The sequence below is a fragment of the Pelecanus crispus genome, chromosome 18, assembly GCF_030463565.1.
Source record: "Pelecanus crispus isolate bPelCri1 chromosome 18, bPelCri1.pri, whole genome shotgun sequence".
Classification (NCBI taxonomy): Eukaryota; Metazoa; Chordata; class Aves; order Pelecaniformes; family Pelecanidae; genus Pelecanus; species Pelecanus crispus.
The window spans coordinates 4,605,051-4,631,075 of record NC_134660.1 but is presented as its reverse complement, the minus strand read 5'-3'; the positions used below and the strand labels follow the sequence as shown (position 1 = coordinate 4,631,075).

At 57.5% G+C, this 26,025-nt stretch overlaps 1 protein-coding gene across 1 annotated transcript; it reads left to right on the top strand.

Annotated features, from left to right (window-relative positions):
- The first annotated feature begins 2,429 nt into the window (after positions 1-2,429).
- On the top strand, positions 2,430-24,927 carry ITGB3 (integrin subunit beta 3). The gene is made up of 15 exons (XM_009488025.2): positions 2,430-2,570; positions 7,904-7,989; positions 12,312-12,504; positions 15,017-15,269; positions 15,777-15,939; positions 16,506-16,667; positions 16,829-16,924; positions 17,136-17,225; positions 17,608-17,742; positions 18,221-18,650; positions 20,916-21,138; positions 21,328-21,428; positions 21,553-21,672; positions 22,739-22,905; positions 23,661-24,927. The coding sequence occupies exons 1-15, from the start codon at positions 2,513-2,515 to the stop codon at positions 23,727-23,729; spliced, it is 2,346 nt and encodes a 781-aa protein (XP_009486300.1). The 5' UTR covers positions 2,430-2,512; the 3' UTR covers positions 23,730-24,927.
- The last annotated feature ends 1,098 nt before the right edge of the window (positions 24,928-26,025 follow it).

The following is a 26,025-nucleotide window of genomic DNA, read 5'->3' as shown; positions in this document are numbered from 1 at the left end:
AGAAGTGCTTGCGGGGAGGGAGGTGGAAAGCCCTGATCGAACAAGAGCGTCTGCTCGTGTTTAACCTGAGGGCCAGGAAAAGTCCCCATGGGCAACCAGAGCATCCTCGGTGCCCCAGCACGGGTGGGAGCTCCTCTCCCCGGCTGGAGGAGTTTCTGCTCCCTCTGCTGGCTCCAGCTCCAGGCTCTGCTTGCTCCAACTCCAGGCTCTCCTCTCCCCGCATGCCCAAGCACACTTCAGGCTGCTGCACCCATCGCTCCTGGGTCACAGCCTGCGGTGAAGAGGCAGCCGGGACCATGGGACCGCCCAGCTCTCAAACACCCCTGCCTGCTTCTTGCCTTAATCCAAACAGGGATTTCAATACCCAGAGCATCCCATTATCTGTTACACAGTGCCCGGAGTTAACATCATGGCGATGTTTTCAGGACAAGCAGCACCTTCTTGCAGGGAAATTGAGTCTAAATGTGCTGAATTGAGTTCATGCCATCCTTGTTCTCAGGCAGGACAAGAGCCCAGGCAGGTGCAGGCAGATCAAATACTTAATTTTGTGACTTCTTCCTTCTTCAAAGTTTTTGCACCATGCTGGAAGCACGGGCTGGTGTATCCCCATTTATGCTGCGCAGGAAGTTTCAGGACTCACAGGGCTGTCTGTCCCTTTGGAGCTGCAGCACTTGCTGGTTTGAGCGACCAGTGGCATGGCAGGACGAGTCCCCCAGTGAAGAGAGCTGGCGAGATCGATGGCAGGACGGATCTGTGGGGTGTGCAGAGCCAAGCAGGGCTCCCACATTTCTCTGTGGAAACTTAGACAAATTCATCATCCCTTCCATGAAGCATCAGACATGCTCACAGGTACAGGGTACACAGACAGGCTGCCACATGGCCAGAAAACCCTGCACAACAGGAAAAGGCCACACAGGCAGCATTTTCTGGCAGGGAGAGAGGACCCGTGCAGGAAAAGTAGGAATTTGGATGCCCTAAAACTGGCTAATGGGCTCTGCAGTGAGAGATGGCTCCAGGATCTGGAGCAAGGTGAGACGTAGAGCCCCCCAGAAAGCAGGTCTGGGGTTTGTACTGACAGGCCAGCCAAGGTGCTGCCCTTTTTGACACTGCATGAGGGTCGATGGGCTTCTCCTGGTCCCCTTTACCAAAGCCTCATTAACAAGTCTTGGGGAGGGAGGTGGATCCCAGGAGGAAAACGATCCCTCGCTGAGCGGAGCCCATGCAGCCATGGGAGGGCAGCAGCACCCCGCAGGGACACGGGGCCAAGTGGGGAAGCAAAGACTCATCAAACCTTCTTCTTTTAAAGCCAAGAAAAGTCCCCGGCTCCTGAGGCTGAGTCCCCATCTCCGTCTCACCCTCACCAACGCCATCACCTCTCGTTGAGAGCCGCACGGCCCTGGGATGCCGTTCTCCCCATCTCTCCTGGCGCGGGGCTGTGGGTCTCACACCGCGCTTGGCTCATTGCCCCGTGGCTGCCAGCACTGCCAGGCTGCGGCTGCAGCTCCTGGCACCCACGCGAGCTCATTTTCTGCTGCCCGGCATTTCTGCATGTTGGATCGTCCTGACCCAGGGTTGTGTCGTTACTGTCCCCAACCCCTGTCACCAGGTGGGAGGGAGCAGCCCAGGGCTCCAGGGAAACAGCCCTTCTCTCCCATTTGCCTCCCAGCCCATATTTTGGGTGCCTCAGTTTCCCCATCCCCAAGAAGGACCTCGGTATCGCAGGGGAACAAGAGGTTTATAAAACCCCTTCGGGAGGCACCCACAAGCAGCTCCAGCATTTCAGTGGGGACAATTCTTGTGCAGATCTGACTCCCTGTACATGCTCAGTACAGAAGCAATTTCTGAGGACACAGAGGGGAAAAAACAATACGAGTGAGAAGAAAATCAGATCCAAATTGTCTGACCCAAGGCTGAACTTCTCTCCCCTTGCCATGCCCAGATTTATACCCAAACTGCTGGTTTTACCAGGTCCAATTCTTGGCTGGATCTCACTCAGCTCCCAGCTCCATTTCAGCAGAGATATTCCCATTTGCACCAGCGCTCTGGGGAGGGGAGCTGAGAACCCACACTTTCATATCTGTACATATTTGCTCTATTTTCCCTTAAATCCTTGAACTCAGAGGCAGCTCAGGCTGGATTTAAAACCCGGGCTGCCTTTCATGCAAGAGTTAATAAAAGGAGGGAGTGAGCAAGGTTTGCAAGGAATTAAACCCAGGCGAAAGAGCCTATGGAAAAGAGCCTGTTACCAGCCCCAGGGCTGTAGGTCACCAGTGCCGTGTACGTGCTGCCAGGGTTTATTAGGTCCTTGTCTGAGCTGAGAGAGAAAAAAAACCATGAGAAACTGGAGGCAGAGCAGGCGGGGGCACTCCGTGACTCAAAACTCAGTGACGAGCCAGTGCTTCCTCCAGCCGTACACCCGATCGCTCAAAACCTCCGGCCACCCCAGAGCTGCTCTCCGTCACTCACGGCGGGGCTGGTCCAAGCAGGCCCCCACACTCGGGGCTCAGAGGAGATGGGAAAACTCTACGTGGCTCTCGGGATCCTTGTGCTCTGCGCTGCTGGCGGCTGGGGTAGGTTTACAGCCTGTAGCACTGTCGCTTGCTTAAAGCCAGGTCATTTAGTGATTATATTGCCTGTTATTTCCTGAAATCCCAGGACTTTCTGCATTCCCAGGGTCTGCGATTTCCCAGGAAAATCGCTCGGAGGGGGAACTGGCAGCCTGAAACCTCCGCGTGGTTCCCAAATACAAAGCACGGCTCAAGCCGGTTGGGCTTCAGCTGGGTCAGGGCCAGGAGGGTTTCTCGAAGATGTTACAGGGTCAAGGCACCGTTTGGTGTGTTATTCTCCCGCTCGGTGCAGCAAGTTTATATTCTTTACCTATGCTGTGTTTGACTCCGGGTACTGGTTTGTAATTGAAGGACTGGGGTGTGACTTGGGCTCCATCCTTAATAAACAGAAAATACGCTGGGGGAGTCTGCAGGGCAGGTACTCACTGTATCCATGACATTTTAAGGGCATGGAGTGTATTTAAGTCAGCATTGCTGTCTTGTGTTATTTTTTTCTCATGCTGTTTTGGTGCTTTTCTTTAAAAAACTTTGATTTCTGGCATCAGGTAATTTCAGGACAAATGTAGTTTCTATTTTAAAAACATCTCCAGTGTCTGAAGCATGGAGAAGCAGCCTAGAAAAGCGTTACCTCTTCCCCAGGTGTGTTTCCAGGGCTCAGAGTAAACCCTGCAATTGCAAAATGGTGTGGTATTTTCAGCTCGTGATTTATAAATCAGTCCCATTGTTTTCGAGGCCAGGCTCAAGAGGGTTTGGGGCAACATTGTTCTGTCTAAAGAATTCCAGACTTCGGTGAATTCCCAAGCACAGCCTAAGGCTCCGATCTGCTGCCTGAGCGAGCTGTTGTCAGTACAGGACACAGGATAACCCCTGGAAGAGTTCGAGTTCGTAGAGCTGCAGTTTGGGGCTGTGCAGGTGATTTCTCTGGTCCTGTGCATCGGTGCCTGTAAACAGCTGAGCTCAGCTTGGGGCATCTCCTCTCTGGGGAAATGCTGGCAGACAGGGAGACGTTCAGAGAAAAGACACAGCCCCAGGATGGCGTGGGCAGGAGATCAGCTGGAAAAACCCCAAACTACCGCCGAGTCAAGCAGAAAACCCAGAGAGGATATATGTTGTGTCTTTACCAAGTTTGCTAAAATATCTTTATCAAGTTTTCTGTGTGCACATTCTTGCTCAAATTGGCAGAAGAGGAAAAAAAAACAAGTATGTGGCTGACTCATGCGGTATGTAAGGAGGTTACTCGGAATACAGACTGGGGACTGCGTAATTTTCTCCAGGCAGGCAAGGGTCATGCACAGCCACAGACGGCTGGGGTATTTCGAGTGCATCGTTTTACCTCACTGGGGGCCGCAGCACTGCCCAGCCTCAGGCGCGCGGTTCCCATGCTGCCCGGCTCCCTCCCGTTCCCCTGTATTTCATGTGCTAGGATTTCTTTATTTTTAAAGCCTGCACCTTTAGGATCAGATCGTTATATGGAACCAGCTGCTTTTGTAGTAAAAAAAAGCAGCTTTTGTACTTGGGTTTATTAGTTTTTATGGCTGGGAAAACAAGCCCCAAAAATGAAAAAAAAAAAACCAAACCCCCAAAAACCCCACTAAAACCCACAGAATTTATTAGTCTAGGCTGTGCTGGGATCTTTTAATCTGCTTATTGCCAGGCAGCGTCCTGAGCCTGGGAAGCAGCGCTGGGCACTCACAGGGCCACAGCCTGAGGGGGCTCAAGCTGCAGCATCCTCCCCTTTCCTACCTCACCCCAAGGTCCCCCCTTCCCACCTCCCTCCCGCCGAGCCCTCCGGATTCCACACCCTGCGTCCGGCCACGCAAGCAGTGCTGGAAATGTCAGAATCGAGATGTTTCCCGGCAGCGAGGGGGCTGAGGCTGCCTGGTCGCAGCAGGACAAATGTATGTTTGGATGGTGATAACTGCCCTGCGTTAATCACCGCTGGCGCCGGGGGGATTTTGGCCCCTTCCCAGGGGGAAGGGATGGCCCTGCTCCATCCAACCCTGGGTTAAGTGCAGCCAAGAATGACTCCTTTTGGTGCTGGAGGTTGGGGAAGGGTCCTCCATGACGTGGCACGTGTCTTGGTCATGGAGCGATGGAGACCACGGGGACCACGGGGCTGCACGAGCCGGGGCAGAAACCCCTGGGCTGGGGCTTCGGGCAGCCCGCGGGGGGCAGGTACTGACCTCCAGGGACCCCCTGGGCAATGGCATTGGTGACACGATGGGATGGCAGACCCCAGGGCAGCCTCGGGCATGGCAGCATCCCTCCTGCAGGCACCCTCAGTGCTGCAGCCCCATCTAACCCCAAGCGCTGCTCCTCAGCCATGGGGTCACCGCTCTGCCCAGGCAGGACAGCCCGGCTTGTGGCCCCCATTCCAAAATCAGGCAGAAAATTGGGTGTACATCTCCCGCATGGAGGGGGGACACCACATCAAGGATCCCTGGGCTGTGGGGTGGTGGCAGGAGGGGAGGGGAGAGAGGAAACCACCGGGACCCGGCTGCACACAGGCAGGAGGTAATTTGTACCAAATGCTGGGGAGCAGATGAGCTCTCCAGCCCAAAGGGACAGTCCTGGGGCTCATTAGCCCCAGAGCTCAGGTTTCGCAGCATGAGGAGGCGAAGCGAAGGCAGCCGGGGGCTCAGCCAGCAGACACGAGCTTGGAAATCCTCCACATCGTGTTCCAGTGCAGGTGGGCCTCGCTGAGACCAGGCTTAACACTGCACAGGGGAAACTGAGGCAGGGAGCGGCTGAGGGATTTGGCTCAAGCCACAGGGGAAACCTGCTTGAGATAGGATCTGGACCAGTGCGTCTCACATCCCAGGTGCCGGTCCCGTCCCCTGGCTGGGAGCGTGCCTGGAGCACCCATGGGTGGCAGGGGCCCTTGTCAGCTCTGCGCTTCCCCAGCAAGCTGGGTGCTGGGGCAGAGCCGGGTGACTAAAACATCCCACAGCAAGCTAAAGCCCACCCCTGAGGGAACAAACCCCACACTGGCATTAAATAGGAGTCTGGACCAGGAGCGTTGCTGGTGGTACTGGGTGCTATAACCCTGCCCCAGCCAGGGCTGCAGCCACCGCAGCCGTGAGCCAGCAGCTGGACACGGCCGCTACAGGGAGGGATGTGAGAACAGAAAGCAATGAAACTCCTGGCATGGGGCAGGCGGCTACCTGGCATGTCTGCCCCGTCCCTGACCAAGGGGCCATGGTGCTGGTCCGGGTATCAAAGCATCAGGGCTCCCCAGGGACCTGTGGTTTTGGAAGCTGTTCCTGTGTTCCGGCACGTGGCCCCAGAGTTGGCAGCTCTGAGATTGTAATCCTGAGCGCCTCGAGCTGCCAAAGCTGTCCCCGTCCCCGAGGGCTGCCAGGGTAATGTCTCCCCTGCCGTCCCCGGGGGGCTGAGCCGCTGCCAGCCGTGCTGGAACCGGCTCCCAGCTGCACGGCACAGTGCAAATCCAAGGCACGTGCCCTGCACTGGGCTGCCGCCGCCGGCGCTTGGCAAGGCAGGAGGGATTTCACATGGACACAGCAGGAGCAGGTGTGAGAAGCAGGAGCTGGCACTGTTGGTGCCGCTGCTGCTTCCTGAGAGCCCTTTGCCTTCTCCCCGCTCAGCCCCAGCTATCCAGACCCATCCGCCCCAGGCAGCAGCACTGCTGCTAACACATTGCCGAGTGGCCTTGGTGCAGAAAGCACCGGAGATCAACCTGTCCTCTTCTGAGCAATGCTAAATTTAAAGTCTTTCCCACCCTCGCATGCTGCAGCTGGGTATTTTGGTGTATGGCGGGAGCTCTGGGAGCAGATGCAACTCCAAAACTGGTGCTGAGCCAGGCAGTTGGGTTTTAGCCTTCAGTTTAGGCCCCCTGTGTGGGCCAAGCAGGGGGTGCAGGTGGCAGAGGTCTGATGGGGCACAGCAGCCCCGGTGCCCCGGGGGACGTCCCTGAGCGGCCGCTTGCCTTTGGGACAGCCACAGCACGTCTAGCTCAGCCTGCGACACCCCCGTCCTACAGACGCACACATCCACGACGCTGCACATGCAGCCACTGTGTACACACACATGCACACACATGCACACACACGCACGCACACGCACGGTCCCAGACTGCACGCCAGCGGACATGAGCGCACGGTGCTGTCACAGTGGTTCTGCCCAAAGACCTGACGACATTGTTTCACCATTTCCTTTTTCTGCTTCACATTGCATTTCCTGCGGCTACGAAAAACACCCCTTTTCCTGCCTTCGGCTGCCAGGGAGAACCCTGGGTAGGGACGGGGGGACACAGGGCAAAGTGGAGACCCCAGCGCCTGCTGCTCCATGCCCGCATCCCCCCGGCCCCCCAGGCTGCAGCGTTCCCCCAGCCAAGCAGGTGCATGGCTGCAATCTGCTCTGCCTAGGTAATCCTAAAACTCTGCCAAGATGCTTGTGCCTCAGGAGGAAGAGCCGAGGGTGATGCCACTGCAGCTGTGCCCCCAGCCGCTGGCCACATCAGCCATTGGCAGCGGAAACCGCAGAGCCGCACGGTCCTGCCCCTGCCGGAGGAGCTCCCCCTGCCCCGGCGGGCACTGGCGCTGTCCCGGGGCCCCCGCGGGCCTTTTGGGGCCCTTTAATCGCCCACACGGACCCACTGGCCTCTGACCTTCATGACTGGTGCCAGCGTGCATCTCCCAGAGTCCGTCCGTCCCGTCCCGTCCGTCCCGTCCCGTCCCGTCCCCCCACCACTTCCACCGACAGAGCCCAACCTTTGCCCGGGGCATCAGTGCGAACGGCTGCCAGCGCATTTCTGGACTCACGCCCTTTCCCTCCCCTCCTTTCCCTGGGTTTGAACCTGACCTAAGGCCAGCGGCTGAGTTTAGCGTCCGCACAAGAAGGCGCTGACCACCCTGGGTCAGGGGCGGTGGGAAGAGGCAGCGGTTCTCCGGCTGCTGGCAGGGCTGCGGTCACCACGCTGCGCCCCTGCGAGTTCACCCCTTCCCCCTCCCTGCTGCCCCTCCATGTCTGCAGGGAGGCACAAGGGGAGACGGCCTCGTCCCCCGCCAGCGCTGGGGGCTTCACTCCAGCACGTGTGTGACGTTGCAGGGGTGGGGGGGCCCTTTAAGGAGCTGGCAGGTGGGAAATGATGTTGAGTCCTGGGCAGGATGAAGCCCAGGTGGTGCTGGGCTGGGGAGGTGGCTATAAAAGGGGCAAGGAGGAAGCACCTGGGGTTTGGGGGTGGTGAAGGGGTTGGGGCAGAGCTCTGGTGGGGTGGAGGCTGCATCTGTGTGTGAAGCTGCCAGCTGAGCACTGAGACTTCAGCGCACATGTGGGTTTGGGGCTCTGTGGGCCGTAACTGCTCTCTGCCGTTGCAGGGGGTAACATCTGCACCACCCGCGGGGTGAACTCCTGCAAGCAGTGCCTGGCCGTGAGCCCCCTCTGCTCCTGGTGCTCTGCGGAGGTAAGAGCTGGGGGAGGCTGAGTGGGGCTGAAGCACGTCCCTGAGCGGGACAGGGGCTGTGGGCTGGGTGCTGGGCTCTGTGTTGCAGCCACAAGCTTTGTCTCCATCTGTTCCCACCATGCCTAACCACATTCCCCAGTGGCACTTGGCTCTGACCACAGCTCAAGATGCATATCGCAGGGCTTGGGCTGCCTGTTCCCGCCTTGCTCAGAAAATCTGCCCCTTATCTGGGTGCGTCGGCGAGAGCTACATCGAGCTGGCAGGGAAATGCTGATGTTTCCACTGGGAATTCACTTTGTCTCTCAAAAAATGTACACTTGAAAACCATAGTTTCCTTTTGGTTTGATTCATGAAAACCCATTGCAAAGCTCTGGCTAAAGGAGTTTAATTGTGGGAAGGGGCCCTGGTGGGAGGTAGCAAAAATACTGATTAGAAGTCAGGGTTTGGGTTTAAAAGCTTTTTTCTCATTGGAGAGAGGGCGGAAGGAAGACAAGGTGCCTGGTTTTGGTTACTAAGCTAAGGAGGACGTGAGAGCTGAGCTGTGGCTTTAAAACCACCTTGTTTGGGTGGGTGAGAGCCTGGAAGATCTGCCACGCTCCCCTCCAAAAATGCTGCCCTAGGGGTTAGTCTGTGGAGCGGGGAAGAGGAGGGAGTTTCCCAAGAGAGCAGCCCCAGGGCAGAGACAAGGGGAAGCGAGGCCCGGATGGGGAGAGGTGATGAAAGCTCCCGCAGGGTTCCGCGGCCAGGAGCAGTTCCCCCTCTGGCAAGGCTTTTCTTGCTTTCTGCTTCTGCATCCACGAAACCCTGCTGCTTCTGCTGCGGCTGTGCCTGTGGTGCCCACTGGGACTGGGGGAAAAGACCTGGGGGAAAAAGTGATTGGAGCTGGAAAATGTTGTTGGGTCGTGCCCGCGTGGCCCGACGCTCTGGGGTCAGTGCGTATCTGGAGGGGATGCCCCCGCTTGCTGCGCCCACCAGATACTGCCAGGATCTCGGCGTGCGGTGCGAATAAAGATGCTTGTGTCCCGTCTTATCTCCCCCAAGGAGTGGCTGAACTTTGCAGCGTGATAAGGGGCCTCTTCCCTCTCTGGAGAGGGAACAGCCGGCTGGGATGGGCTCGCTCCTTCCCAGTCACCTTCCTGGGCTGGGCTGGTGTCTTGACTCTGCAGTGGGGGCCGTGATGGGGTTGGGATGGTTTTCCTCCACATCAGCAAAGGTTTCCAAAAAAGGAAATATGTGCTGCCTAGGGCTGTGCTCATGGACAGATGTGACAAGCGGCGAGGGAGCCGCCCCGCTGCCAGCAACCGGCCCCCGGAGAGCCGGGCTGTGCAAACTCTGCTCAGCAACTCTGCCTCCAACATCTGGACCACATTGACTTAATTTAGCAAATGAGGTTTTTTCTGTGGGTTTGTTTAATTTCCCTGGAGTGGGGGATGTCTTTGATACTGCTCCCCCCCCCCCTTTTTTTTTTAAAGGGACAGTGCCCTTATTTGTGCTCCTTCTGCTCCTGCTGCAGCACTTTTGCACCCGTGCTGCCTTCCCAAGGAGCCAGGGTTGTCAGTTACTCCGGCTCCATCCTGGCTTTGGACAGGAGAAGGATTTCATTGTCATTTCTTGTCATCACTGACCCCACTGAGTGCTGACGCAGAAGAGAATTGAGGTTTATTTTTCAGATCCCTTGACCATTCTTACCAACAAAGACATGCCCATCCACTCACTTTTCCTTTTGGAAAAAGTCAGCCACACCTTAATACTGAGATGTGGCTCTAAAATCACTTTGGAGATTATTGTGGCGGATACTCCAGGGTCTCACCCACTCTGGTTCCCTTGGAGAAAAGGTGGAGACAAGGCTAGACCAGGGTTTGATTTAGAGAAGCTGCTGGAAAGTTTTAGCTTCATCTGTGCTTTGGGTCCTCCCAGGAGGTCTCCTGCAGAGAAGCTGATGCTGCATGTGGTTGCCTGTGAGATGAAAGCAAAGATGCCCTGGGGATGTGCGAGCTCCCGCAGCCTCCCTGCCCAGCAGCGCGGGAGCTTGGGGATGGAGCTGGCTCTGCCTGACCCTGCCCTCACAGCGTTTGGAGGCAGCAATCGGGGGGATAAAATCACCAGGTTTCCCATCCTGGGGGGAGCTTGAGCAGATGCTGAGCTGAAACTTCCTTCTCTGCAGCGGGACAGAGACGGTCAAAGGGGAGGTGGAGCTGGGGAGCATCTCTACCAAAGGCTGCGGGACGGCTTGTGGTAGAGGAGGTGGGAACGTGTACGTGCCCCCCACCCAGGCAGCGACTCCATGTTGGGGAGCCGATACTGTGCTGATGGGAAAGTGGGGTTTGCAGGGACTGTCCCAGCAGATAAAGTCCCTGTGCTCAGAGTTTGTCACCAGCAAGGCTGGGCTGCCTCCGGGTCGCTCCTACCCAGGGCTATGTCCAAGTCGCTGAGTCTGCAAGGGGGCAAAATAGACGAGGGGCTGGGGGCTGCGAGGGCCTCATAGCCAAATGCCCCATCGATGGCACACTAACTTTTTCCTTTGCCTTCCGCAGTAATTTTGTTGCTGGGGAGGCTCTTGTGAGTCCTGAGTCAATCACGATGTTTAGGGCTCCAGGGAAAGAGGAAGGATGCAGCCCTGGGGTTAAATAGCTTTTCCATGGAAATCTTGCAGTAGGAATGATGCTGTTAATCCCGTAAGGTGCTAAGTGGCCTTTGAGGGCCTGGGAGTCCCTCTGGATCTCCAGGTATCACCCAGTGCTGCAGTTAAAAACCTGCCTGCCCAGCCTGCTTTTCGCCTGCATATCCTTCCAGTGATTTCCCTGCCCGGGACAGGAATGTACGTAATGATTGATGGGATCTGGAATAAACCAGGCACCTCTGCCCTGCAGCGGGGAGCCCTGTGGGACAAGCCTGCAGGGTGGGTGGGTGCAAGGGAGCTAATTTAGAAGGATGACTTGTTGTCTTCACTGCCAGCGTGCTGTCCAGGCGGTGAGGGTGGGAGCAGGAGGTCGCGGGGGAGGAACACGCCTGCTGATGTATTTTCTGGCTATTGCTTGGCCACTGTTTCCAGAGGGCTGCAGGCCAGCTAAGGCCTCCTGGCAGTGTTTGCGCTTTTCCACTTGTTTGCTTACAACACACAAATTCATTCCTGGGTTCAGCCAGCCTGAACCTTGGGGAGCTGATATCCTGGATGGGGAACATCTCCAGTGCTGGGAGGCTGCAGTGTTGGGGTCCAGCTTCCCAGGAGCACGGAGGGAACTGCATCAGCCACACCGGGACTTGTGCCACCCCCCCCCCCCCCCCCCCCCTTTGCTGCAGGGAAAGGCTGTGCCGGTCTGCTGCAGGACTTTGAATGTTTGGGCTGTAGGAGGGAGATGGAGAAACCTCTTGGAGGGGAGGGTGGCTGCTGCCTGGTCAGGAATGCGCAGCAGCAGATCCTGGTAGTGTTGGGCTGGGAAAGAAATTCTTTCCATATTTGTCTTCATGAGAAACCGAAGCAACAGAAGCCCTTCTGAATGTGCTGTGATAAGGGCGAGCAGCCGGGAGCTTTCTAGGAAAGGAAGGACGGGTCTGGAGCCCCACTGTGACTCCACACTTTGTGCTTCCTCCCTCAATGTGCCCTTGACAGCTTCTCCTGCAGCCCTGTTGCCTTTTTGCTCTTTCACTCTGGTGTTTTGGTTCTCCTTCCCCTGCCCAGATCCATCCAGCAGGAAGCTGGAGAGCTAGAGATAAGCCTGACCCATTCTCAGATGGGAATGAGTGCCACTTCATGCGATGGGCTCACACAGCGGGGCTGTTCCTTGCTCGCAGTGGGATTTCAAAGGGCACGTGTCAAGAACATGGGGGGAAAAGGTGGCTCGTCTCTTGCCAAAGTTTAGAAAATAATAAAAAAAGTCCCAGACTCTGTCCTTCATCTCCAGCCTGCCATGTTAACATCCCACCTCACCCTCTTCTAGCCATCCTGTGTAGACAGGCTCTCCTTTCAGCTTTGCCAAAAACCAAACCAAACGTGAGGTTCCAGCTGCTAGGAGTCAGGAGGGGGATAAAGGAGGGATAAATTATCCATTGCTCCTTGACAAGGGTTGCTGAGGTCCCCTGCAGAGCACAGCAGACCCAAAGCTGCTCTGAGCCCCAGTGGGACTTGCTGATCGTGGATCCCCTCTGTCTGCCACCTCCATTGAGCAGAGACCATGTGCCCCCAAAAGCCTCTTATCCTGCTCTTGCATTAGGTGTGATAGAGCAGGGGCTCTCGGGGGAAAAGGGGGCCCTCTCTCTTCCTCCTGGCATAACCCCAGGGGTTCCCAGGGCAGCTGGCTCCTGACCGCATCCCTCTCCTGCAGGTCTTGGCACAGTCATCCCCTCGCTGCGACCTGCGCGCCAACCTCCTGCGCAATGGCTGCGGGCAGGACTACATCGAGTTCCCCACCAGCTCCGTAACCATCCTGGAGGACCGACCCCTCAGCAGCAAGGGCTCGGGGAGCTCCATCACCACCCAGATGAGCCCCCAGAAAATACAGCTGAACCTGCGGCCAGGTAAGAGCCCCCCCCGACTGCTGCGGGAAGGGGAGATGCAGTGGGAATAACCCAAAGGGCTGAAGCAATGAGTGAGCCATCACTCTGCCTTGCTGGCCAAGGCTGTCTCGTGTCCTTTGGGGGCAAGGCCATGCTGGGGGCTGCACCGAACCCTCCGGGAACATCCCTGATGGGTAGCCAAGCTGTCTGCAAGCAGATTTCTGCTCTTGGCTCAATCCTATGGTGCCCCAAGGGGCAGGACAGGATGTGACTTCAACAATGCACGGGCTTATCTCATAAAGCCATTTAGACCTCAGCCACTGCTGCTGCACGCTGAATGCTTTGGTGGAAGTCAGCTTGTGTCTAATGAGCCGTAGAGCAGCTGGCAGAGTTGGACTGCCACTGAGTCCCTGTAATTTCCCAGGCTTGTTTCAGCCAGGCAGGCTGGAGCTAATTAACTGTCATGGTCATTTGCCAGCTGTCCTGGTTTTGGCTGGGACAGAGTTAATTTTCTTCCTAGTAGCTGGTGTAGTGCTGTGTTTTGGGTTTAGTTGGAAGATAATGCTAATAACACACTGATGTTTTAGTTGTTGCTAAGTAGTGTTTATACTAGTCATGGACTTCTTCAGCTTCCCATGCTCTGCCGGGTGCACAAGAAGCCAGGAGGGAGCACAGCCAGGCCAGCTGACCCAGCCTGGCCAAAGGGTCATTCCATACCATACAGTGTCGTGGGCAGTATAGAAACTGGGGGGAGTTGGCCGGGGGGATGCGATCGCTGCTGGGGGATGGGCTGGGCATCGGTTGGCAGGTGGTGAGCAATTGCATTGTGCATCACTTGCTTTGTGTATCATTATTATTATTATTTTCCCTTCCTTTTCTGTCCTATTAAACTGTTTTATCTCAACCCACGAGTTTTACTTTTTTCTGATTCTCTCCCCCATCCCACTGGGGAGGGGGAGAGTGAGCAAATGGCTGCGTGGTATTCAGCTGCCTGCCGGGTTAAACCACAACAGTCCTTTTTGGGACCCAGTGTGGAGCACAAACCCATGACCCTGGGATTAAGAGTCCCATGATCTACCGACTGAGCTAGCTGGCCTCTTATGGCCATCCACTCATGGATGACTCTTCCAGTCTCAGCAGGAACAATTTTGGTTCCCTGTGCTCATTAAAGCCCTGAGGCCAGATACTGGTGGCTGATAGCACCTGTGCTATCCCTGCTGTGCACACCCCTGGGCCTGGCCGAGAGGAGTCCTGACCCATGTGAATGACAGCAGTCTGAAGTGTCCCCATGCAATGGGGACATGTAGCTTCTAAGTGGCCCTTGCTCTATTTAGGTCTAAAGATATTTAGATATTTGGCAGGAGGCAGGTAGGTGTGCTGCTCTGGAGAGGAACGGAGGCAGTGTGCAGTGCCATCAGTCCCTGTTCCTTGGAAGCAGTAGAAGAAAAAGCTCAATACCATCTCTGCCCAACCAAGAAGGCTTGGCATGAGTCATCTGCCTTCACTCATGAATCAAGACCAAATGCTGAAGGATATAAGTAGGACAGGTCACACAGCCCATGTCCCACAGGCTCAGAGTCCTCATGGTTTTTGCTCAATGAGGAGAAACAGATGCTCTCTGAGCACAAAGTTGGGACCCCTGACTCTGGTGCTCCACCAATGCAATTGGAGGGGGGATGGAGCTCTTTGGGCTCTTGTAGATTCTGAAACTTTCTCCATCCTGAAAGTCAGAATGTGATGTGCAGATTTAGAAGGAAATATGAAAACAATAACAATTTAAGCTCAATTAAAGCCTTCTTCCTCAACATTTGAGGTGTTCTGAGAAGGCTGCGGCTGTGCCCCAGCTTACATTTCAAAGAAACCATTTGAAAGAACAGCCAGAAAGAGCCTTTGTCTCTTTAAAAAGCAGAAAGAAAAGGTCAACCCAAAGTGTTTTCTGTATTTTTTTTTTTCTTTAAAGTGCAAAAGTCATTGAAACTGGCCTGCTCCCCAGAAGGTTCTGTCTAAGGAGGTTTTTGTTTCAATGGAAAATGTTTCACTAAAAATTTCCCAGGAGGAGCTGGGAGGAGCCAAGAGGAGAGGGAAGGAACAGCGATGGGGGAGGCTCCAGTCCTTGGGAGAAGTCCAAAGCAGCCATGCAGCCCCCTGTAAGACCTGCTGCCCACACGCTGGGTGTTTCACTCACTCCATCCAGCATGTGTTGGTCACGCCGTTCAGGCAGGACAGCTTGGGGGGTCAGCTCTGAGCAAGAGGATCTGCATATGTCTTGGTAATGAGAGGTTTGGAGAACAGGAGCCATGAGTCACATCTTCAATCTCCAAGGGGTGCTCAGCATATCTCCTGTGCAAGCACCCTCCCCTAAGGGTTTTGCCCCTTGGTGTCTGTCTAACTGTGATGTTCTCCCAGCAGCTTTAAACCATCTCCTTGGGTTCCTGCTGAGCCCGTAGATTGACTTTCTCCCTGGTCCTGTGATGAGCCCCCTTTGCTCCTCCCAGGAGAGGATATCTCACTCCACTGCCCTGTCACGTTACAGATGACTCCCAGATCTTTCGTGTCCAAGTGCGTCAAGTGGAAGACTACCCCGTGGACATCTACTACCTGATGGACCTGTCCAACTCCATGAAGGATGATCTGAGGAACATCCAGAACCTGGGCACCAAGCTGGCCAGCGAGATGCGCAAGCTCACCAGCAACCTACGCATCGGCTTTGGGGCCTTTGTGGACAAGCCCGTTTCCCCCTACATGTATATCTCTCCTCCACAAGCCATCACAAACCCTTGCTATGAGTAAGTCCTAGGCTGAGGGAGTCCTGTAAGGGCCAGAAGTTAATGGGACATCACTGGAATGTGGCTGGAAATCCACAGCAATGGATTTCAGCAGGGAGTTGGGTGCCTGATTTGGGGCAGGGTTTAAACCTCGCTGCACTGCATGTTCTGCTGGCACAGGGAGCAGGAGCAGGTCTAAACTTTGAAGTATCACTGTCACTGAAAAGTTCTTAAGGAAACAATGTTCCACCATTTTTCAGGAGAGATGTTGAGGCTCAAAGAAAGTAACACCTAAAAATCCCAGCAGGACAGAGCCTGGGAGCTGACTTGAGCTCAGCATCACTAGAACATGTGATTGATTTTTACAAGGTCCTTCACCAGCCTCTGGCTGTGTCCTTGGGCTCCTGGGATGGTTGGGTCCCTCCAGCACATCCCGGACAGGACCATGGGATGTGGGACGGCTGCAGGGTGGGATGGGAGCTGGAAGAGCCCTGCAAGCCTCATGCCCTGACCACTCTCCTCCTGCAGGATTGGGGAAATCTGCCTGCCCATGTTTGGCTACAAACATGTCCTGTCGCTCACGGACGAGGTGACCCGCTTCAACGAGGAGGTGCGGAAGCAGAGTGTCTCACGGAACCGCGATGCACCTGAGGGGGGCTTCGATGCCATCATCCAGGCCACCGTGTGCGACGTAAGGGGCAAGAAGGCCTGGCTGGGGCCAGGAGAGGGTCGTCAGGCTGGGCCTGGTGGGTTGCCAGGGACCACCCAACCCCACCAGGACAAAGTCGTAAGCTCTGTGGAGCTGCTGTGGGGCTGAGACCTGGACGGGGTGAATGTTCAGCAAGGACATTTCTAGGCCAGGAGCCAAGGCAAGGGAGGAGCAGGACCCTTGTGTGGTCCTGGGAGGAGAGGGGAGCAGAGCAGGTGCTTGGGGACTGGTGATGATCCCATGTCAGCCCTGCAGTAACCAGCCCAGCAGGGACACCTTCTGTGCCTGCACCTTAATTTTGTGGGAGATGGGAGGGGTTGCATCCCTCAGTCATTAACCACCTTGACTGACACTCTGGCAAATTAAAACCTGTCTTTCACCTATACAAGCAGCCCACACGCCCTGCCCAGCACTTCCCTGGGAGAGCGATTGCCCTCGATTCCCTCTGCAGTGGCAGGTTGGTCCCTACAGCCCAGCCATGACCCGGGGTGGCAGCAAAGGCAGCAGTGGGGTGCTGGCACACGACTGGGAGCTGCCTTTCGCTGCAGGAGAAAATCGGCTGGAGGAACGATGCTTCCCACCTGCTTGTCTTCACCACGGATGCCAAGACCCACATTGCGCTGGATGGCAGGCTGGCTGGCATCGTGCAGCCCAACGATGCCCAGTGCCACATTGACAAGGATAATTTCTACTCGGCCTCCACCACACTGGTAAACCCTGACCCAGGCGTGGGGTTGGGGAGCCTGGAGCTCCTGTTGAGGGTCCCCATGGGATGGGAAAGGTGGTCCAGCTCTGGTTGGAGAGCATGATGAGGAGCAGGGTGGTTGGGGGTACATGGTTCCCCATGGGTATAGCCTCTCCCCTTCTCCAGGACTATCCCTCTCTGGGCCTGATGACTGAGAAACTCTCACAGAAGAACATCAACTTGATCTTTGCTGTGACGGATACAGTCGTGGGCCTCTACCAGGTAACAGCTGCTGTGCAAAGCCACCCTCACAGGGGGCTGGTGGGTCCTGAGGAGCACCCTTCGCAGCTGGCCGTGGGTGGCCAGCCATAGCCCAGTGGCCTCCTGTCCTATCAGAGCTCCTCAGGAAGCTCCCATGTGCCCAGACATGGTTTGGCCCAGCTGGGGCATGTTCAGCTGTCGCGAGCCGACCGTGTTTACGATATTTCTCCAGAACTACAGTGAGCTGATCCCAGGCACAACTGTGGGCACCTTGTCCAGAGACTCCAGCAACGTCCTGCAGCTCATAGTGGACGCCTATGGGGTGAGTGTGCAGTGTGATGGCCGCACAACAGCTCTCTCCCTCCCAAAATAGCCACTGTTTCACACTGCAAGCAGCCCACACAGATTTGGCAGCTCCTCCAGCTCCGAGCATCCTCCCTGGACCAGCTGTGACCATCTGCCTCCACTCACGCATGCGGGGACCCCGGGGAAGGGAGATCACTGTGTTCACCGCCAGCTCCTTCCCATCCTCGAAGGCATTTCCCTGTCGGGAACAACGTGGCAGAGCCCTGGGAAAGACTCGGGGTGTTTGGCTCCTTTCCCATGCGCATGGGAGCATCGCTGCGGTGCTCGGGGGGACCCCTCCCTCGGACAGAGCCCTGCCCGGCCTGTGCTGTCTTCATCACTCCTCTCTCCTCCTCCAGAAAATCCGCTCCAAGGTGGAGCTGGAGGTGCGTGACCTCCCCGAAGAGCTGTCCCTGGCCTTCAATGCCACCTGCCTCAACAACGAGGTCATCCCTGGGCTCAAGTCTTGCGTGGGGCTCAAGATTGGGGACACGGTGAGGATCCTGTTCATGGGCTTGGCTTTCTCCCCCTCTATGTAGCAGCGCTGCCAGCTTGTCTGATGCTCTCCACCAGCACAGTCTGCTCACCCCACCACCTCCTGGGTGACATAGACCCTTGCAGGGCACACTGTAAGCTCTTTGCAGTGGAGAGAGGGGTCCAGCTGGGTGGGTGCAAGGAGGAAAATGCTTTTTTGAGTCTGCTGGATGCAGACTCTGTGGTCCTCTAGCTCAGCCTGGGCTGCTGGCCATAGTGCATGGGCTTTTGGACTGATTTAGCCTGGTTACCGTGGCAGGCAGGTGCCCTGACACAAACTGTTCTGGGACAGCTTTGAAAAGCCCAGAGACACCTGGGGGGTCCCATTTCTTGGCTTCTTAAGCTTGGGCATGGATGAGGAGCTGAGCCCAGCCTGGAGTGGGTACCCCAATACCATGCCGGGGTACTGACCCCCAGACGCATCCCTCTGCCCTCCAGGTGAGCTTCAGCATCGAGGCCAAGGTACGGGGGTGCCCACGGGAGAAGCAGAAATCCTTCACCATCAAACCCGTGGGCTTCAAGGACAGCCTGACGGTGGTGGTGAACTTCGAATGCAACTGCTCCTGTGAGAGCCAAGCGGAGGCCAACAGCTTGTCCTGCAGCCAAGGCAACGGCACGCTGGAGTGCGGCGTGTGCCGCTGCAACCCTGGGCGCCTGGGCTCGCACTGCGAGTGCTCGGAGGAGGAGTACAACCCCTCGCAGCAGGACAACTGCAGCCCCCGGCCGGGCCAGCCCCTCTGCAGCCAGCGCGGCGAGTGCACGTGCGGGCAGTGCGTGTGCCACAGCAGCGACTTCGGGAAGGTGACCGGCAAGTACTGCGAGTGCGACGACTTCTCCTGCGTCCGCTTCAAGGGCCAGATGTGCTCGGGTGAGTGCTGGGCTTGGAGGGGAGGCAGCTCAGCACATTTATACTGCCCAAACTCACGGACAAAGGAGATGCCAGCTGTTTTGGGGCTTGTCCCACACATTGTCCCAACCTCTGGCTTGCTCAGCCATGGCTCCCCATGGGTCTGGGTCAGCCCTGGGTCTGAAGCAATGCAGGGGGAATTATTCCCTTTTTGGCAGCTGGTATCACCTGTGCCCAAGAGGCATGGCAGGGTGATGGGCTCCGAGGGTTACAAACAGACCTCAGCCCTGCTTAGACTCAGGAGTCCCACTGGGGTGGCTGGTGGGCACCTAGGGAAGCGGCTCTGGGGTGCGCAGGGCAGGGACCGGCCGGACCCTGCTTGAATCGCAGCCCCCGACATATCGGAGGTATTGTTCTGCAGGAGGTATTGTTCCAGGGCGGAGGGAGAGGGGTGGGGAGAGGCAATTTGTATCCTCCACCCAGTTCTTGAAGACTTCCCTTGGCAAAAGCATTGAGGAAGCAACTCCTGCCTCGCTGGCCTTACAGCATCACCCCTCTTCAATACTCATCTCTTTCATGTGCTCCCAGACTTGCCCGCTCCAGCCCCCGCTGCTGCTGCTCTCAGCACTGAGGAGAGAGGGCTGGGTCCTGGGGTACTGCTCCCACACTGGGGACCGGGGAAGGAGCCCCTTTTTCCAAAACACCTGTCCCAAGCCCCAGGAGTGGTTTCACACCTCCTGATGGGCTGGGCCTCTTCCCCATTGGGACCCCCCATCCAGGGTTTCTCCCACCCACGTCTCCAGGAAGTCTGGGTCTGAGTGAACCCCAGCACTCTGCCCCATCTCCTGGTTTTTCAGGGGGTGTGAGAGGGGTGACAGTGCCTGAGACTGGGGCATGAACCTGTGGCATGTTGCCTCCAGGAGCAGAGCACCCCAAAGTGATGAGAGGGGTAGCCACCCCTTTTCCCATCCCCAGCCTCCCTCTGTGAGCCCAAGTGAGGTGGCTGCTAACACAGCACCAAAAAAGCCACCGCTTTCCTGCTGCAAGCTCAAAAATCCCCAGGAAAACATCGGTGGCCAAGGCTGATCCCACTCTGCCGGAGCCCAGCCTGGGTGAGATGAAACCTGCCGGCCAGATGACAGTTCCTGCTCCCCGCTGTCCCCAAATTGAGTTTTTTCAGACCCCGCTTGCCCTCCAGCCCAATTTCCTGGCTCATGGCTGCCTCTGTACTGCTAGGATTGATCCTTTATCTTAACAGCCTGCTGATAACAGAGGTGGAAACACTGGGGTTTTCCCCCACCCTGGTGCCCTCGGGGAGCCGGGCGCCCGTCCCTGCTCCCACTGCCTGTTTGCGCAACACTGCGGGTTCCTGCAGGCAAAGGGCGATGATGAAGCATTGCCCCCAGTCTGGGCGAGGTGTTAATTAACCCAGTCTGTCTGACCCTGTTGGCACTGATCCCATCCCGTTGAGCCACTGCTCTCCAGCTTCCCCGTCTGTTTCCATGCCTTGTCACCCGTAGCAGCGCTATTTTTCTGTGACTCAGTCCCGGTTCCTCATTAACAGGGTTACACATTTATTTCTCATGCCGGTGCCCCCGAGGCCGTGGCGGGGACAGTTCCTGACCAAACCCCCACCGGGAGCAGTGTTCCTGATGTGCCCTGTGCACTTGGGGCTTGGGATGGGTTGGCGTGTGCCGGCTCCGTGGCATTTCCACCGCTCACCGTGTCTTGTCTTTGAGCTGAAATCAAACCACAATCCCAATAGCTCCAGGCTTTGGCAGGACTTGAGCATGTCTGTCTGTCTGATTACACCCATCTTGGTTAGCATTTGGAGCTTGTCAGGCTTTTCTCAGCAGTCGGCTTCCCCTGCCTGGTCTGAGGCTGGGAAGCGAGTGGGATTTGGGGGGTTTGACCAGATGTCCTGACTCAGTCTGAAATCAAAAGCCAAAGCTTGACTAGCTCAGAGATGGATCTGACTGTGCATCTCCAGCTGCTGCTGCCAACCTGCCAGAGCTGGGGCAGCTCAGCCTGAAATTTGGCAGTGTTTTCTTTGGTGGAATAAGAGGAGTGCTGGGGACACGGCGAAGGTTGAGGTTTGATGTGAGCTGCTGTGTGTCCCACCCCAAGGATGGTGGAAAGGGGTTGTCCTGGGCGGCTGGTCTGCTTTGCCGTGCCCAGGGAGGAGGAGCTGCCGCTCTGGGGACACGGGCATCCCGTATGGGTGATTGCTAACAAAAGATCTATGGGGACACTTGAGGGTCCTGATGCCCTCTGGGTTGTCCCCAGGCCACGGGCAGTGCAGCTGCGGGGACTGTCTGTGTGACTCCGACTGGACCGGTGACTACTGCAACTGCACCACCCGCACTGACACGTGCATGTCCAGCAATGGGCTGGTGTGCAGCGGCCACGGCTCCTGCGTCTGTGGCAAGTGTGACTGCACCCAGCCCGGCTCCTACGGCGACACCTGTGAGAAGTGTCCCACGTGCCCGGATGCCTGCACCATCAAAAAGTGAGAGAGGGCAGAGAGGTGGGACGGGCTGTACCCCATCTGGGAGCCGGCAGTGGTGCTGGGCAAGAGCACTGGCTGCAGCCGCATTGGGTTGGGATTGCGGCAATTTCCGCAGCCTGAGACCGAAAAGCGATGGTGTCCCTGGGGAGAGCGTGGAGGAGCTCACAGTACCTCCCTCCTCTTCCTCAGGGAGTGCGTGGAGTGCAAGAAGTTTGAGCGGGGAGTGCTGGTGGAGCAGCAGTCCTGCAGCCGCATGTGCCGTGATGAGATCGAGACGGTGCAGGAACTGGGTAAGAGAGGAGACCCAAACCGCTGCCCTGAAGCGTGGAAATGGGGGGGCCGCGTACAATGTCCGCTTTCCCTCTGCGTGTGCATCCCCCGACATGGGGGGCTCTGAGCCTCTCTCTCTGGCAGGTGACAGGGGCAAGGAAGCCGTGAACTGCACCTACAAGGACGAGGACGACTGCGTGGTGCGGTTCCAGTACTACGAGGACTCCAGCGGCAAGTCCATCCTCTACGTTATCGAGGAGCCAGGTAAGACCTAGCTGCTGCAGTCAGGCCGGGGGGTGCGGAGCGTGCTGTGCTGGATTTCTGTGCTAAATGGGTGGATTTTGAGTCTCCTGTGTATCCCACCGCAGCCAGGCTCTTCGGTTGTGGGGGCTGAGAGGGCTTAAAGAGTTGCTTTGTTCCCCGCTCCGTGCCACCCGGCTGTGATTTCCTGCCTCTGTCTCACATTTCCTCACCATGTTGCTTGGTTATTTTACCCCCTCTGGAGGCCAAGGATCGGGACTCAACCTTCCCGCTGCCCTGGTCCTGTTTCTGACTCCATGGGTGTGATTTTTCTCAAGAAGTAGATGAGAGCTGGCTCCCGTTAGCCAGGCGGGAGCAATGCTGCGGCTGAGCCCCAGGGCTGGGGTACAGCAGCCCCCCGTCACCTGGAGCAGCCCCAGGGTCTCCAGCAACCTTGAGGTCTGATTTCCAGCTGAGCCAGGGGCTGCGTGGCCGCAGATCCTTTGAAAGCAGGGCCATGAAGGTGGCTGCCAGCTCTCCTTACAGCTGCCTGCCATCGGCAGGGCTGCAGCCCACCCTCCCCAGCCCCTGCACCCCGGGGGGAGAGGCAGGCGAGGGCCAGGGTGGCTGCACAGCCCCGGGCAGCGTGCAGGACGTGCAGGGTGGCTGCTGGGGTTCGCACTGGATCTTGCTGGCCCGGTTTGCCAGTGTGGTGTTGATGCACAACCGGAGAGTCAGGGTGGTGGTTTGGGGATGAACTTCCACCAGCCCAAGGACTTGGTCTCCAGTGTCATCCACCACCATGGGTGGGACCTGTGACACCCCTGACCTGCTCCAGACTTGGGTGCAGACCCCTGCCCTACAGACAGGAGCTCAAGGATCTCGGCATGTGCACCCCATGGATGGGATCCTCCTTTTTAGAGCCTGCTGTGCTCAAGGGTGGAGGCTCCTGCTCCCTAACAGGGGAGGATGAAGCCCTCCTCAGACCAGAGGAGCCCCAGCTACCCATGGCCAGCCAGCCCCAGAGCTGCTTTTAATTGCCATGGGGCTGCTGAGCTCCCCCCCAGCTCTGTCCTCCTCCCTCCTCCAGACTGCCCGAAGGGGCCAGACATCCTGGTGGTGCTGCTTTCGGTGACCGGCGCCATCCTGCTCATCGGCCTCGCCGCCCTGCTCATCTGGAAGCTCCTCATCACCATCCATGACCGCCGGGAGTTTGCACGCTTCGAGGAGGAGAAGGCCAGGGCCAAGTGGGACATGGTGAGGGCCAGCGGGTCGGGTGTGTGGAGCAGCAGTCCCTGAATCCCGCAGCCCTGGGGTTGAGTGGATCTAGATCCTAGTGCTCCCAGCACGAGAGCCCAGCTGCTGTCTGTGGTCCCAGGGCATGGTCCTTAGGGATTAGCTTGCCCCATCCCTCTCTGAAGCATGGCACAGCGTCCCAGGCAGGACTCGGGGTGGCACTGCCAGCCTGGACTCCCCTTCCCCGAGCTCGCTGCGGTCCCAGGGGCTGTGCATAGCCGATAGCAGATGTCCCAGATGATTTTCCTACCTCCAGCATATCCCAAGCACTTGTCACCAGCATGACCCTCTTACTCACTGCTCACACCAGAGTTTCCATCCCATGAGCAAGGTGGAAGGTCCCTCCTGCCACGGGATGCTGGAAGGTCTGAGGCACCTGGAGCATGAGGGAGGGGGCTGGGACGGCACCAGTGCCTGTCCCCACCTCTCCTCCACCTCCCAGAGAGAAGGGATGGGGTGGGATGGGGTGGCTCTTCCAGGAGGCCTCTCTGCTCCTGAGATCCTGCTGCCTTTCCTCTCCTCCATGGCAGCTTTTCCCTGCTCTCCCCCATGAAACCTCATGGGGAGCCGTTAAACTGCGCAGCTGAAGCCTCAAGCGGCAACATGGATCCGCCACTCAATGCTGAAATTGTCTTGGTTTCCCCAGCTGTAAAGTAGAGTGAATGCTGATGCCAAGCACAAAGCAATGATGCTCTTTTTCTTTCTTTTTCTTCCAGGGCCGCAACCCTTTATACAAAGAGGCTACGTCTACCTTCACCAACATCACATACCGCGGGAACATGTAATGATGCCACATCCAGTGCTGGCCATGGGATCAGCCGAGGATCTGTGGGATCTTCTGGAGTCCGGTTTACAGAAGAACTTGTGTGTGTGTGTCTGCGTGTAATTTAACAATCCCTCAACTGCCTCTGAGGCTCTGTTGTCCATCACCCCACTGTAACTGCAGGGATGTGCTTTCCACAGCAAACCTCTCATCCTTACCTCGGTGGGTCGTGTCGCAGGAGCCGGTGACCCCTCCATACACTGAATGTGGAGAAATGGGACTTTCTCTGCCTGGAGAGTCTGTGAACTGTTAGGTGCTCATGGGGCCAAGAGGATTTCAGGAGCGTGGCTGCTCGAACTAAAGGCTGAGTTGTGCTCTCCTCCATGGCCTGTGCTGGTGAAGCTCTGCCTGCTGGGAGAGTCCCCCCGTGCACTGGACAGACGCGGCTCTCCTGGGCGCAGGAGCAGCCTCCTTGGGGGCAGGAGCCATCGCGTGGCTTTGTGGCTTGAGGACACCGCTTGAGCAACCCAGCGGCTCCGTGCTTCTTGCAGCCACGTCTTTCTGGCACTGCTGTGGCCTGGGATGGTGAAAAGCAAATGCCCCAGCATCACGGTGCCCTTCCTCATTCCCTCCACGTGCACTCAGCTTGCACCACTGTCCAACTCTATGTAGCATCAGCTGTGCTGGTCCTAGCTGCAGCCTGGTTCAGCTCCTGGGATGGTGCTGAGCTCCCCGTGTCCCCCTCCACTGTCCCTGTGCCCCAAAGCACATGAATGAGCAGGCAGCAGCCTGGGGAGGGCTGTGATGCCCACTATCCCCTGAGCCTGGCCACCTCTCTCCCTTTTCTGTGCTTTTTGGGCTGTGTAACTGCACCACGCTTGGTTTTCTGTGTAGCTCAGTGTTCCAGAAGAGCAGGCAGGGTTGAGGCCATGTCCCTGCTGCCTGGGGCTGTGTATCACCTGTGGTGTAACACCTGTGGTTTGTCCCCTGTGAGAAAACAAAAACGTCCTGGTAGCAGAGTATGGCTGTAACATTGCTGCTGCCCGGTGCCTGCATCAGCCAGAGCCTGGTGCCTCTGTTCCCCTCGATTGCACCAAAAAGCAACAGCAACCTCGTGCTCTGTGTAGTCCCTGGGGCCCTGGCAGCGTGTTGGCTGAGCTGGTGGTGGTTGTGTTCCCCGTTCCCTGGCTGGCCTGTCCCCAGCAGCGTGGGAGCAGGGCCAGGGGCTCAGGCTGGCTGCAGGCAGCAGTCGCTGGTGCCGGGCTGGGAGCCGGGGCTGAGCCCTGGAGCCGGGGGCAGATGGGCAGCACCAGAGCGGCAGCGATTCCCGCCACAGAAATTAAAATAAATAAAACAACCTCAAACTACTAATGGTGTTGGTGTCCCCACCAGCGGTCTCTGCCCAGGCCTCCCGCCCTGTGGGCAGCCCCTGGCACCCCAGGGTGACTTCTGGGGCTGGGGGAGCCAGTGCAAGCAGGGCTGTGGGCCCCCCATGGGGGTCTCTGCTGTGTTACTGGTGCCCTCCTGGGGGTGGTAACACATTTGGGGGAACAGGACGGGCCAGAGCCTGCTGCAGACTGGTACTCCTGGCAGCCACCTTGCTTCATTGCAAGTGGGGTGAACACCAGCAGCCCCCCATCCTGCCCCACAGGTCTCTGTGAGCCCTTCTGTGTGCTGGAGAAGCCCCCGGAGGAGGGGAGCTGGGCTGGGACCACTGCAGGACCATCCCAGGGGCAGCGGGGGCCTGGGCTGGGTGTGAAGGTGCTAAACCTGGGAGCAGGGTCCTGCCTGTGCCCCCAGCACCCAGCCCATGCACCCACTCAGCACCATGTTGCACAGGGCTGCAGGGACAGCCAGCAGCCACCCTTCAAAGCAGCATTTTGGGACCACAGAAGGTGCTGGGAAAACTGCCTGGCTCTCTGACACCCCCCACACACCTCTGGGCCAGGGGGTGCCTCCAGCCCATGCAGTGGGTCCAGGCACCTGGGGCAGCACTCAGTGTCTCCAGCTGCAGCAGGTGGGGGCTCAGGGTGGGTGTTAACAGCACCCAAGAGGGCCCTGGGGCTGGGTAGGGTTGGGCTCAGCTGGGTTTGGCCCCAGGAGGAGCATTTCAGCTGTGGGGTTGGCCAAGGGGAAGGCAAAGAGGTGGCCAAGGCAGAGCCTGGCTGCCACATGGAGGAGGAGGAGGATGAGACCCCCAGACTGGCTGGGGAGGGATTTTGGGGTGCAGGGGTTTCGGCTGAGCCCTCTGTGTTTGCCGTGCAGCAGCACCCGCTGCTGGGCACCCACTTGAAGATGCTGCAGCACTCGTGGTGCCA